General features: G+C 32.7%; 1 protein-coding gene across 3 annotated transcripts in view; it reads right to left on the reverse strand.

Annotated features, from left to right (window-relative positions):
• Nucleotides 1-13,596, reverse strand: part of DACH1 (dachshund family transcription factor 1) — a 502,642-nt gene that overhangs the window by 145,507 nt on the left and 343,539 nt on the right. For 2 of the 3 annotated variants that reach the window (XM_069066774.1, XM_069066775.1), the window contains exons 4-5: nt 10,563-10,718; nt 9,885-10,057 (exon numbers count right to left, since the gene is read on the reverse strand). In XM_069066774.1, the coding sequence (XP_068922875.1) occupies nt 9,885-10,057; nt 10,563-10,718 (329 nt within the window). The remainder of the gene's footprint in view (nt 1-9,884; nt 10,058-10,562; nt 10,719-13,596) is intronic. The other variant, XM_069066776.1, reaches the window with a different exon arrangement.

The following is a 13,596-nucleotide window of genomic DNA, read 5'->3' on the forward strand; positions in this document are numbered from 1 at the left end:
ACACTGAATTACCCTGGTTCAAGGTACCCTCAAGCCTGGACTTTTCTAGTAGACTGATGGATGATCTATCTGACTCAAGTCCTCTACCTACTCCAATCTGTCTTTTACTCAGCTGTCAAACCAATCTTTCAAAGCATAGGTCTGACTATCTATGTTCACCTTCCTACTAATAAACTCCCATCTCTCCCTGTTACTTCCAGGATGAAATATAAAGCTCTCTGGTGTTTAAAGTCCTTCATAAGCTGCCTTGCCCTTCTACCTTCTTACATATCACTCTCTTTCATGTACTCTGTGAACCAGTGACACTCATTTCTTTGCTGTTCCTCCCCAAAAAACACTCCATCTCCCAATTATATTATTTTCATTACTTGAAAAGGTAGTATCCTCTCAGTACCTTGAGGACAAGAACTGTCTCACTTTTATATATGCCCAATGACTAACTACACCATATGTGATGCTTAAAAAATGGTTGTTAATTTACAGATTGGAATAAAAAATAGCATATTCTCACAATACATTTATCAAAATGATTATAATTTCTTTAGCTTTTTCTCACAGGACTTTAAAAAGTAACTTTATCTGTTACTCTTGCACAATTTTTAAGTGTTTCACATCTGTTCTCATTTGCAGGGATTCAAACTAAATGAGATATGAAAGTGAAAAGATCTTACAATAGGTTGCCCTAATTTTAAGTTTTTATATAATCATTATAATATAATTTTGAACTGATCAATTAGCATGCTAACTTAGTCACATTGTCCTGAAGTAGTGAACTTGAGGAACTTGAGGACATTATATTTGATATGGTAGGCCCCATTGATGAAATTTCTTCCTACAGGTCAGTTCAGGCTCTTAAAATAATAGGAAAAAAGGCAAAGGGAAAACTGTGAAAGTTACAAGTAAAATTTTGAGACCTAGCAAACAGTTCTGTTTTCTGAGTGAAGGAAGAGGGAGCACAGCAGCAGAAGAAATCACTGGGATTAGAGAGATAGGTATACTTTCACCAGGCATCAAAATGTAAAATTTCTTTTAAAATATTAAAATAGATTTTTAAAAATATATTTATATCATTTCGGTACTGTTCCTTATGATGAAACTTTTTTTTATTTTTTAATTAAAAGGAAGTGGAAAAATCAGCAAAGCTGATAAATATATTACATACAATATTCCTCACCAATGGACTCCCTACCTCTACAAAAGAGCCAGTTGGAAGTACCTACTCATTCCTTTGTTTGTTTTTGCTTTTTGGAGGGCAGCTGGGGTTAAGTGACTTGCCCAAGGTCACGTGGCTAGTTAAGTGTTAAGTGTCGGAGGGTGCCTTTGAACTCGGGGCCGGTGCTCTATTTACTGTACCACCTAGCCACTCCTCATTTATTTTTTTATATCACATTTTAAAAAATAATTTGTTTCAATTTTTTTGTTTCCTTGACTTTGTTTACTTCACTTACTGGGGGAAATGTTTGACTATAGTGTTAAGCTATTAAATGGAACTTAAGGTACTGGTCACTGGTCTCCTAACAAATTGTGAGAAACACAGCTGTTACAGTCTCAACCATTATCAGAGAAAAGAGACAGCCCAATGGACCCCTGATGGGTAGATGTAGCCTGCCCTCTAGAAACAAGAACCAGTACATGCCTGCTACATTATCTTTATTGTTATCACCATTATTCTTATCATTATATGCTTTCTCTATTCAGCTCTTTAGTAAAATAAGTCATTGTGTCTAAAAATTTACTTCATAATTTGCAGCATATAAAATCTTTAAGAAGATGAATAAGGAAAATTATTTCATAGTGGAAAAAAATGAAACATCTTCTGGAGGAGTGAAGAGCCCTAAAATAAAATCAAATTCCTTATTAGTTGTTATTTTTTAAAGATTTTGATACTTTAATATTTACTGTGACCCAATCATGCTGCAAATATTGATGACTATTGGGTTTTAGCAAAATATACATGAAAATAGTAAAAACAGTGGGAGTCAGGACAAGAATAAGGAATATCTTCATTATATATGGGTTACTAGAAGTTTTGTTTTTGTGATCAGTGAATAATGAAAGTAAAAATGTTGACCAAATAGTGATAAAAAAAATCCCCTCCAGCTATTGTCTATTTCAATAGGTTGCCTTCTGCCTGAAGAAGAGTCATCATAGTTGCTGTTTGTGAGGTATTTGGGAGGTGGAGGGTACATGCTTCCTTAGAAGGATAGGTATCTTCAAAGGTATGAATTGAGTATAAAACTGGCTGAACTAAATTAATTCGTTAAGAGAAGATAGTGAGGAGGGTGAGGAAGAAAAAAATAGAGATTTCCTTCAACTCTGAGTGTCCATATATAAACCTTCCTAGGATATATGGGGAAATTTGAGCTGAACATTAACTTATTCTATATTTTTCCCTAGCATGCCCTATATTGGCAGAACACTGTGGAGGTGTATTTATCTGTGCTGGTGTGAATGCTATGCAGAAGACATCATGGAAACAGGACAATTCCAAGATAGTCTTTTTATCTTAAATGGTAGAACTATCACTTCTAAATTTGAAAATAGTCTAAATGCTAGAACAAATAAACCATTATGAATTGATCTTTTCGAAAAAAATCTCAGAGGATGACCTGGATAAATATCTTAAATAAAAAAAATCACAGTCTTTCTAGAATTTAAACTATAATCTGTAGCATTTCTGCTATGACAGATGACAGAGAGTACTTCAGAAAGAATGCAGTTAGCAAAGAGTGTAGCATAAATGTTTATTCTGCTCCACTTCATATATAGATATCATTATTGTAGCTAGAATTATCACTGATCCATAAATTTATATTTTTTCTAATATGATTTTCATTTTTGTCTTTGAGTATCTGTTAGAATTCCATAAAAGCCAATTAGCCTTCCATCAAAACATAATCTATAGCAACCATACAGAAAACAATGGTCAATTATTCTTTTATCAGGCCAAATAAGAATAATAACAATACAGTTTTACAATAATCTCACTAGAAAAGGCAGCACATTGTTACCCCAGGCACAATACTTTTGTCCCATTGGCTTGAGAGTTTAATCTGTGTGGTCTTTTGAAAAACAGTGTGCCAGATGACTTGAACAAATCTTTAGAACTAGGGTCTCTGGACAAATTCAACTGTTGTTAATTATTCACCTTCATTTCAGTATATTTTAAAAATATCTTTGTTCTATTACCACTGTTTTTACAGAATAACAAAATTTCTGGGTAATAAAGAAGTTCAGAGGCAATATAGTCCAATCAATACATGAAAAATAAATATTATTTACAACATATTGGGCATGTGAGTCATGTAGTCTTTTGATTAAAACCTCCCATAAGGGGGACCTCACTACTTTCCTGAGTCAGTCAGTCAACAAATATTTATTAGGCACTTACTATGTGCCATGCACTGTGCTGACTAGAGGCAGATATTCCACATTTCAATAGCTCTAACTGCTAGAGCATTCTTTCTAAATGTGCTTCTTTGTAACTTCTACCCATGAAGCTATTGCTTCTAATTCAGTCCTCTGAGACAAGGCAGTGTAGTATAAGGGAAAGGGCAGTGGATCTGAAATCAGTGGATGAGGCTTCAAATCCTAGTTTTGCCCATTATGGCCTCAGTGACTTCAAACATATCACTACTTTCCTCCCCTGTAAGATAAAGTGGTTGGAATAAATGGTCTCCAAAGTCTGTTCCAACTCTAATCTATGATCTAGCTGAAGAAGTGTAATATTTCTCCCACAACCCATCTTCATGATGTAGAACTCAGTCACATATCCAGATATGTTGCCTCTTTGATCTTCATATATAGAGACGATTACAATATTTTCTTCTTATCACACCATTCACTTCTGCCATATAAGTAAGATATCGATTGCATCAGGATATCATTTCAAAAGATCTGTGATTTCACTGGTTGATAGCTCCTCCATTCAGCAATGAAAATTGCAAGATTTAACAGATGCATTCAGAAGTTATTGTGACCAAAAATATTGGTCACACATCATGGATACCTTCTGAAAATGACTGTCTCCAATGTGAATTAAAGTAAAAAGTAAGAATTGAAGATGAGAAAAAACTAGTATCTTTGATGAAAAGGACACAGACAAATCTGAGGTGTTCCAACAGCAGAATAAAGTCAAGTCATAATTCATTAGTATCTCAAAAGATAATCTATAACATTTATTTTTCAATTCTAAAAGACTAATAAACATTTTTACTAAACTTAAACATTTTTACTTTTTGTCAGAAGTTTTATGCCTTTCGTTTTCACAATTATTTCCTTACATATGTCCCTGTACTGAACCCTCCTTTCTAACATAAAAAGCAGCCAAACAAAATGTACCAGCATATAACTTCATCTGATAATGTATACCAAATTCCACACCAATGGTATTCCATGTCTCCATAAAATGGAGAGTTATGTGGGTTCCGGGTTGAGACTGATCAATACAATTAATCAAAATTTATAAACCTTTTAATGTTTTTAAAACTTATTTTATAATATTTATTGTATATATTATCTTACTTGTTCTGCTCACTTTTGTTTTTATCAGGCCATACAAATAATCTCACATTTCTCTGCATTCTTCCTATTTATTGCTTTTTACATATACTACAAATTTGTTTAGGTAGTCCCAGAACATATGAACTTAACTTGTTTTTAGGTTGTTTTTTTTTTCTTTTCTGCCAGAAAATAAAAGTGCTGCTATCAAATCTTTGACCTCCTTTGAAATATTTGTCTAGTAGTCAGATCAATGGGTAAAAAAACAATTAGCAGGTTAGTGAATTTGTTTGTTTGTTTTTTTTTAGGACGATTTCAATTTTCTTCCAAAATGGTTGGACAATTATACCAACAGCATATTAGTGTGTCTTTCTGCCAGTGTCCCTCCATCATTTTCTGTTACCCTCCACCATATTTCCATTATGTCATCATTGACACTTGGAGGGATGTGAAATAGAATTTCAAAGTTGTTCTGATTTCACTTAACATTATTAATGACTTGGAACAATTACATATGGTTTTTGAAAATTTTATGCTCTTCTTTTGAAAATTATTTATCTATAACTTTCAAACAATTATAACCTGGGGAAATAGCTCTTGGTTGTATATTTATATCAATTCAATATTATGAAAATCAGAATTTAAGCTTGGATTTTTAAAACAATTTTACCCCTTTCAAATGATTTTCTTCTTATTCTAGCTGTATTTTATGAAAATTATTTTTAATTTAAAAAATTTTAAATTTTATAGCATCTTGATTTCTCATAAAGTCATTAGCTTCCATTTGCTCCAATCTAATTTTGAAGGAATTATTCTCTTCAGTGATTTTTTGAAATTCCTTTTCCATCTGGCCAATTCATATTTTTAAGGCATTCTTCTCCTCGTTTGCTTTTTGGACCTCTTTTGCCATTTAAATTAGTCTATTTTTAAGGTGTTATTTTCTTGAGTATTTTTGGGGTCTCCTTTAACTGACTGTTGCCTCTCTTTTCATGATTTTCTTCCATCATTCTTATTTCTCTTCTCAGTTCATATTTTTCTTGGAGGCTTTTGATGCAGGAGTTTTGATGTCATTGTCTTCTTCTGTTCCATGTTTTGATCTTTTTTTTTTCCTCCAAAAAGGATTCTATGGTCTGATTGCGCTTCCTCTGCTTGCTCATCTTGTCAGCCAATTACTTGACTTTTGAGCTCTTTGCCAAGGTAGAACTCTGCTTCCAGAGTGGAGAGAGCTGTGTCCCAGATTGCTAGGGTTTTCACAGATTTTGTGAGAGGTCTGAGGAGAGTGCCCTCTCTACAGCCATCATAACCCCTGGAACACTGGCATTCCTCACCCCAGGAGCACCACTTAAGACCGTGATCAAGATCCAAGCAAGTCAAAGAAAGAGTGATTGCCCTCTGAATGGTTGCTTGGTCCCCCTATAATCTGCAGGCTGGAAGCTCCAGAGGCAGCCACAGGGCAGGAGCTGCAGTTGCCATGCCTCTGCCACCTCTCACACCCTGGGGGCAGGGGCCAGACTCTTCTGTCACCCAGTTCCAACAGAGTTCCCTAACTGACCTTTTACTTTCTCTTTGGCATTTATGGGTTGAGAAGTCTGGAAACCACCACAGCTGCTGGTGTTTCACTCTCCTGAAGTCTGCTCTGGCTGGTCTGTGCCACTGGTCAGGGCCTCTAGCTTGGTGTGATAGACCCTTCCTGTCGGCCTGCCAGGCTGCCTTCAGTGGGAGATTTATTTCTCTCTGTCACTTTGTGGGTTCTGCAGCTCTAAAATTTGCTTAGAGTCATATTTTACAGGTATTAGAGGTGGCTAGAGCAGGAGCTCACACAAGTTCCTGCTTTTACTCTGCTATCTTGGCTCTGCCCTCTACCCCACAATTTAGAATTTTATGTAATTGATTTTTATTCTGTCAAAATATACTTATATGTGTATATATAAATTTAATCCTACACTAAACCTCTACTTCAATGCTTTATCATGACATTTAGGTGGCCTTGATTTGTGAAAGTCTATGGCAATAGAAACAAAACTCCGGAAGACCTAGTGAGCTGAAGAAGCCTGGTGACATATTTCATTTTCTTTTCCTAAGAATCAGTTTATATAGAAAAAAGGCTCATTATCAGTGGTTAAGCATGGCTATCTTGACTTAAGAAAATGGTTGTTGACTTGTTCACTTTGGTTAACAAAGTACAGAGGGATTTAATAACAATTAAATTGTAAAATATCTAAAAGTCCTACGTAATGGAAATATGTATTGCCAAATGAGCAACAGACTCCATTCATAGACTCCATTTTATAACCTGAGTCCGCTTTGTAACTTTGGTGCAATTTTAATTTTCCATGGGAACATATTAGCTGACTTATTAACCTACCTCCCCCCTTATTTTTTGTCCTTCCTTAATCATGTGTCCAAAAATTGTTGATCTATCCTATTTTTTTGGCATGAGGTTATCATTGTTGAGATGACCAAGGTCAGAATATTAGGCAAACTTTCACTTATTTTGCATCTGGAGATAGTCCCCATCACCCAAACTGGTCAAGGTCAGAACAATGGTTAGGTCTTTACTTATCCTGCACCACGATACAAAGCCCACTATATGATCAAAGTATTTAGGTTGAGAAGGGATCTTAGAGAACATTTACTGCAAACCTGTCATTTTGTAGGGATGTATTAATATACTAAATATAAATATCTACAAAAGGATAGAATATTACAAAATCGATACTATGCTATAGGTAATATGCTATACTAATGATAAATTTTAATGAAATTAAGTCAAAATTTAAATATATATAAAAAAGAAGTCACTCATTATAGTTATCAAGATATGAGTAATTCCATTTACTCTCCTTCATCTTACCACAGGTGACTGATACGATGATACTGTGTGGTTGAGGAGGATGAATCTTAAACTCTAATAACATATATGTCGAATATCTTAGTTTAAAAAAAGTATATATTGTTTTCTTAAAATTTAATTCAATGCATTGAAACCTAGACCATCCTCTTTCCCTGCCTACTTTTCTTGCCTGCTACAAACCTTAACAACCCTTTAAATGACTGATTAAAGGCTACCTTCTCCATGGATGCTTTTCTGATCATTCAAGTATGCATGACTGTGAATGATTTGGACTTCACATGGCATTTGGTTTGTGTGTTTTTTATGTACTTGCAATACAGTTTATGCATTTATGTCTAACTAAATCCTTCCCCGCCATGATAATAGTACTGACTAATTTTCTTTGTCTCTCCCATCCTTAGTACAATGCTCTGAGTAAAATAAGAACTTTTAAAAGTTTTAATGAATGAATTAACAAATTAATGGCACAATAAATAGATGGAAGGATGGATGCATGGAAAGAATACTAGATTTGCAGTAAGAGAGATATGACGTCTACATTTATCTGTTGTATGACAATAAGCAAATCATTTAATCTTTCTGGACCCCAGTTTCCTTATCTGAAAAATAAAGATGTTTGAAACAATGGCCTACACCCCCTTGGTACATTATAACTCTAAAACATCTAAATGCATAAAATTGGCAAAAGGTATTGTATGGTTACTTAGACCACACTCTAGAATTTTATAGATAAAAAGCTCAATTCAAAATATATTACCATACATAATATCTACCTTTAAAATCTAAATTCAAAGGTGATGAAAACTATGTCATGTCATATGTCATCTTAGAGGTAAATGTCACATTTAATGTGTTTCATGTTTATCATAATCTGTTCTCCTATTAATATAACTTATGTATCTAATGATTTTATTACAAAAAGGATACTTGTTCTCCATACATGAATTTTCATAATATATAACTCTAAGTTAAGACTGCTTTGAACATTTTTTTTAAAAGCTAGGATGTTTTTCATCTACTTATTTCTTTGTATTTTCCTATTTCTTCTTCATCTTTTGTCCAAAAATAATTTTACCCTATTTATAATATTTAATAAGTATATATTTCAGTTTTATTACAATTATTTATCACTGGGTAATGAAATATTCTCCAGGACCATAAAAGGTTTTAGTGCTTTGTGAAATTATAACAAAATATAGCTCATTAACTACAGATTTAGTGAATTGTGGAAAGGTCAAAAAGTCTTCATATTCACTGCTTTTGTATTTGACCTTATTTCAACACCTCAGTTAGAAATAGATAGAAAGTGTGTGTGTGTGTGTCCAAAATTAACACCAGAACTTATGAAAGTTGGGAAAGAAAGAACAATCAAATATAATGTAGCATAAAAATCATCAATAAAGTTGGGGGATTGACAATACATTTTATATCTGAATTAACTGCAACTAAAAAAAGATTTATCAAGAGAATATGTAGTAATATAATGTCATAATAGCCATTAGCAACCAGTGAATTTGATTAAATGATCTTTCATGGTTTTATACCAGTGATACATCTGAGATATCAGAAAAATTGATGAAGGCCTTAAGGATGTTGGGTGAACCAACTGTGATGAACTTATAGGTAAACCAACTATAATGAACTTATGGGAGTGTTCACATGTGATTCTCACAAAATGGACAAGCATGAATGAATTGCAAATTTTATAATCTGGAGAGAACTTACAAATTGATTAGATAAATATTCCTGTGAGTCCTAGAATATAGCATAGTTTGGGCTCGAGGAAAAAATGAAAAAATATTCTTTTCAGAAAGTCTACTCATATTAAACAAAATGTCCATGCCTTATAAACTCAGATTTATTTACAGATTTCCCCCTAAATAATATGTTTAGACATTGAAGAATCCACTATACTCATCAGTTATTACAGTTATGAGAACTCTACCTAAAATTGCCTTGACATAGATGGACTGCTACCACTCTTTAAAGGATTAATATAATAAACAACAGCATGCCTTATAGATAGTAGGCACTCTATCCATTTCAAAACAGAATAAATGGATTGAAATGAGACAATTTTAAAATAGAAAAACCACTGGGTATGAGTACAAATTTGAATGACACTAAATTTGTTTCTTCCAAACTCTCCCAATCAGTTTAAACCTTCTGTTAAATTGCCTTGAATGAAAATATATGCCAGACCTACATTGATCTACAAAGAAATGGGCACATATTTATGAAAACTTCAGTCATTACAAAATATGTAAAAACTTTGACATTCTAAACAAAGTCACAATCCTTTAAATATGGTTTTCCTAATATATAAAATTAAGATATGAAAGTAGATATATTCTATGTATATATTCCATATAATTGATGATCTGATAAGTACTACCAATGTATTTCTGATTCTACATTTAGTTACACTTGGGTTTTTACCAATAGCAATTACATGAAAAATCCTCACTTCAAATAACAATATTCTATATGGAACTACTGATTAACTATTTTTGTTTCTTTATCTGTTTACCTTAATAACAGATGTCTCAACTCTTGATGGTGGACTCTGTACTTGTGCTGCTGCCGCCATATTAGCAATGGTGCTGAGGTGGTTCATCTGGCTCATTGCCATGGTGACAGATGCTGGAGGTAGGCTGACAGGAATTAGAGGGTGGGGCATCATCATAAAAGGAAGTTCCAGTCCTATAAGAAAAAAAAATGTATACCAGATCATATATGCCTCAATGTTTTGCAGAAGAAAAACATCTAATAATTAAATTTTTATTTAAATTGTTGGCACCATAAATCATTGAAAAATGAAGTCTTCAAAAATTCTGCTGTAACAAAAGGATTCAGAAGGAAACATTTCTCCTCTATGTATGTAACTCCCACTGAGAACAATAGGAGATATTCACACCTACAGGAAAAATAGGTCACTAAGACTGATTAAACTGTTGTTTGTTCTATCTTATCATGAGTAGTTTTCTAAAGTATCTAATGTCAAGTGTGATGGTATATTTATTATGCTTGTGATTCTGTAAAAATCTTATTTAAAATATAAATTACTCATTCTTAATCCATACTAATCACATTTAATTATTTATATGGAATGGTTCTATTGCTACTCATTATGTTGAGTACACAAAAATGACATACAATTTTATTTTTTGAAAACTATCAATGTTAGTGCTAAAAGATGCCATCGTACCATTTGGCAGAAGGTGGTTCTGCTGAAGAGGGTTGAGAGGATGACTAACTGGAAGGTTATGCTGTCCAGGCAAGCTGGGGTGGTTAACAGAAGCCTGAGATCCTTGGGTGGGGGGAGACTGAAGTTTTTCCTTATCCCAAGAACCATCACTGCTGCCTGTGGGGAATGAATATAAATTATTTGGATACAGGAAGATTCCAAATTTGCAATGTCTAAGTTTATAAGTTAGGCCACAAATTTAACCCATTTGGAGAATGGAAAAATATTTGGTTTTTTGGGGGTAAGGAACTAAAACAAGGGAGATACACTTCTTTTTTCCAATTTCCCTCTCCAATGAAACATTCCAAATTTCCAGAAAGGCAACTTCAATAACATAATTAGAAACAAGTTGAATGATAATATTCTTCAGATTTGGGAATAATTTGAAAAGTTGAAAAGTTTCAGTAAAAATTCCAATCATCTCTCCCTTAATTATTCATATTTTAACATCTTCACACTTGGAAAAATATATGTTTCATTTTTCACTTATATTGAAACATCTTGATGTTTAAAATTTAAACCAAAAATAGATGAACAAGTTTTCAATATATACCATTTTGACATACACTGTGTATTTGCTCTTTTGCTATTCTAAACTATTACAAAATAAGTCAATTTTAAAAAGTTATCTGAGAAACCTAATCACTAACTGGTCAAATGTTTTAATAGTAAATAGGATATATTATATATTCAATGAAATTCAATTATATTATAGAATTGGATGGTGCAGAAACTTTACTCCTAAGGTATTATTAAAATGCATAGTGTACTACCAACCTTTTAGTGTTAAAATGTTTAAACTCATTTTATAAATTAACTTTGGGATAGATTTTTTAACTTCCCCAAATATTAGGCATTGCAGAAAAGACTGGGAAAATGTGTTACTTTGACAATGTAGTAATAAATGATCACAGTAATGGAATAATATTAATATCTTTGACTATAATTTACCTTTGACATAAAAAGGAATAGAAGATTTAGGTCATGACATCACAAGGATTTTCAAAAGTGCATTTGAGGGGCATGTACAAGTACATATGATGATATCTGGAGTTTAACCATATCTGCCTTAAGAGTGTTACTGTATATTTTACTGAAAAAATGCTTAAAAGTCTTTTAGTTTTTTTCTATTGACACAAATTAAACCTCTTTCAGCAGAGCCTTATTTCATAACCTGAGCAACTTACAAGACTTACTCCTCTCAAACATACAGGACAATTCTTTTCAACTAATAAGTGTTCTATTTCCTTTTGAAACCATATTTTCTTATGAGACACTGAACAGTAAAGTTGGTGAAATTCCAATTCTAATCCTTTAGCTCTATTAAATATTTCCTTGTAAAACCTGTACAACATAGTATTTAATGAAAAATGCTTAGCTATTGCCATGAATTTTTTTCATCTACTTCATGAAGACAGTTAAAGCTCAATATAAATTCAAACTCATTAGCTCAATACTGTATGAATCCTAGTGTAAATTGTTCAGAAGGAGGTAATGAAAACTCAATTCAAATTTCTCTAGCAATCAAACAAAGTAATTTTATTAAACAATGAAAAAAATCAATTAAAACATCTTTATTATTTTACAAGAAACCATGACAGCTTTTGTGAAAAGTTTATAGCTTAATACTAAGATGATTTACCTAAAATATATTTCTACAGCTGGATTCTGTGATATCAAAGTACATTATCCTATATTCACAAAGTCTCACTCTCAATACTATATTCCAGTATTAACAAGATTTATATTCCAGTATTAACAAGATTTAGAGACTTATTTTAGGATTCTTAATTAGGCAGTGGTTCTTGAAGTTTTTTTTTTAATTGAACAAAGTCATTGTGTGATGTTGGGGATGTTTGGTCACAAAATTATATTATTTACAAATCATAAAAAGTAATCTCAGAAGAAGGGAGATTGAATGGAGGAGAGACTGAATCCCACTTAAAAGAGGCATGAAAAAGCTATTATAATGAAGGGGCAAATTGAGAGTGGGTGCACAAAGTTTAAACCTTACCATCATCAAAACTGGCTTAAAGAGGGAATAAAATACACACTCAATTGGATATAGAAATCTATCTTACCCTATAAAAAATTTAAAAAGGATGAAGATAGTAGATGAGGGAAGAGAGATTAATAAAAGGGAGACACTGTGGAAGGCAATGATCAGAAGTAAAACACTTGTGAAGAGGGAAAGGATAGGGTGTGTGGGGGGGAAACAAGAGAAAAATAGCATGGAGGGAAATACACAGTTAGTTATCATAGCTATAAATGTGAATGGGATGAGTTCACCCATAAAACAGAAGTAGATAACAGAATGGTTTGAAAACCAGAATCCTACAATATATTGTTTACAAGAAACACATTTGAAGCAGAGATACACACAGAGAGTAAAGGTAAAATGCTGGAGGAGAATTTATTATCCTTTAGCCAAAGCAAAGAAAGCAGGGGTAGCAATCATGTTTTCAGACAAAGCAAAAGCAAAAATAGATCTAATTAAAAGAGATAAAGAAGCACATTCTATCTTGATGAAAGGTACTATAGACAATGAAGTTATATCAATACCAAACATATATGCACCAAATGTTATAGAGTCTAAATTTTTGAAGCAATTGAATGAGTTACAGGAAAAAATAAAGAATAAACTATACTAGTGAGGGACCTCAACTTTCCTGTTTCAGAACTCAATTAATCTAACAAAAAATAAGCAGGAAAGAAGATATTGAGGTAAATACAATTCTTGAAAAGTTAGATATGATAGATCTCTTGAGAAAATTGAATGGGAATAGAAAGGAGTACATCTTTTTCTCAGCAATACATGGCACCTATGCAAAAATTGACCATATATTAGGACACAGAAACCTCACAACCAAATGCAGAAAACAGAAATAATTTATGCCTCTTTTTCAATCATAATACAATAAAGTTATATTAATTATAGACAATGGAAAGAGACATTAAAACCAATTGGAAATTAATATAATCCTAAAAAAGCAAG

The sequence above is a fragment of the Petaurus breviceps genome, unplaced genomic scaffold (assembly GCF_028583685.1).
Source record: "Petaurus breviceps papuanus isolate PSGF00001 unplaced genomic scaffold, PetGlider_PUasm1.0 90730, whole genome shotgun sequence".
Taxonomy (NCBI): Eukaryota; Metazoa; Chordata; class Mammalia; order Diprotodontia; family Petauridae; genus Petaurus; species Petaurus breviceps.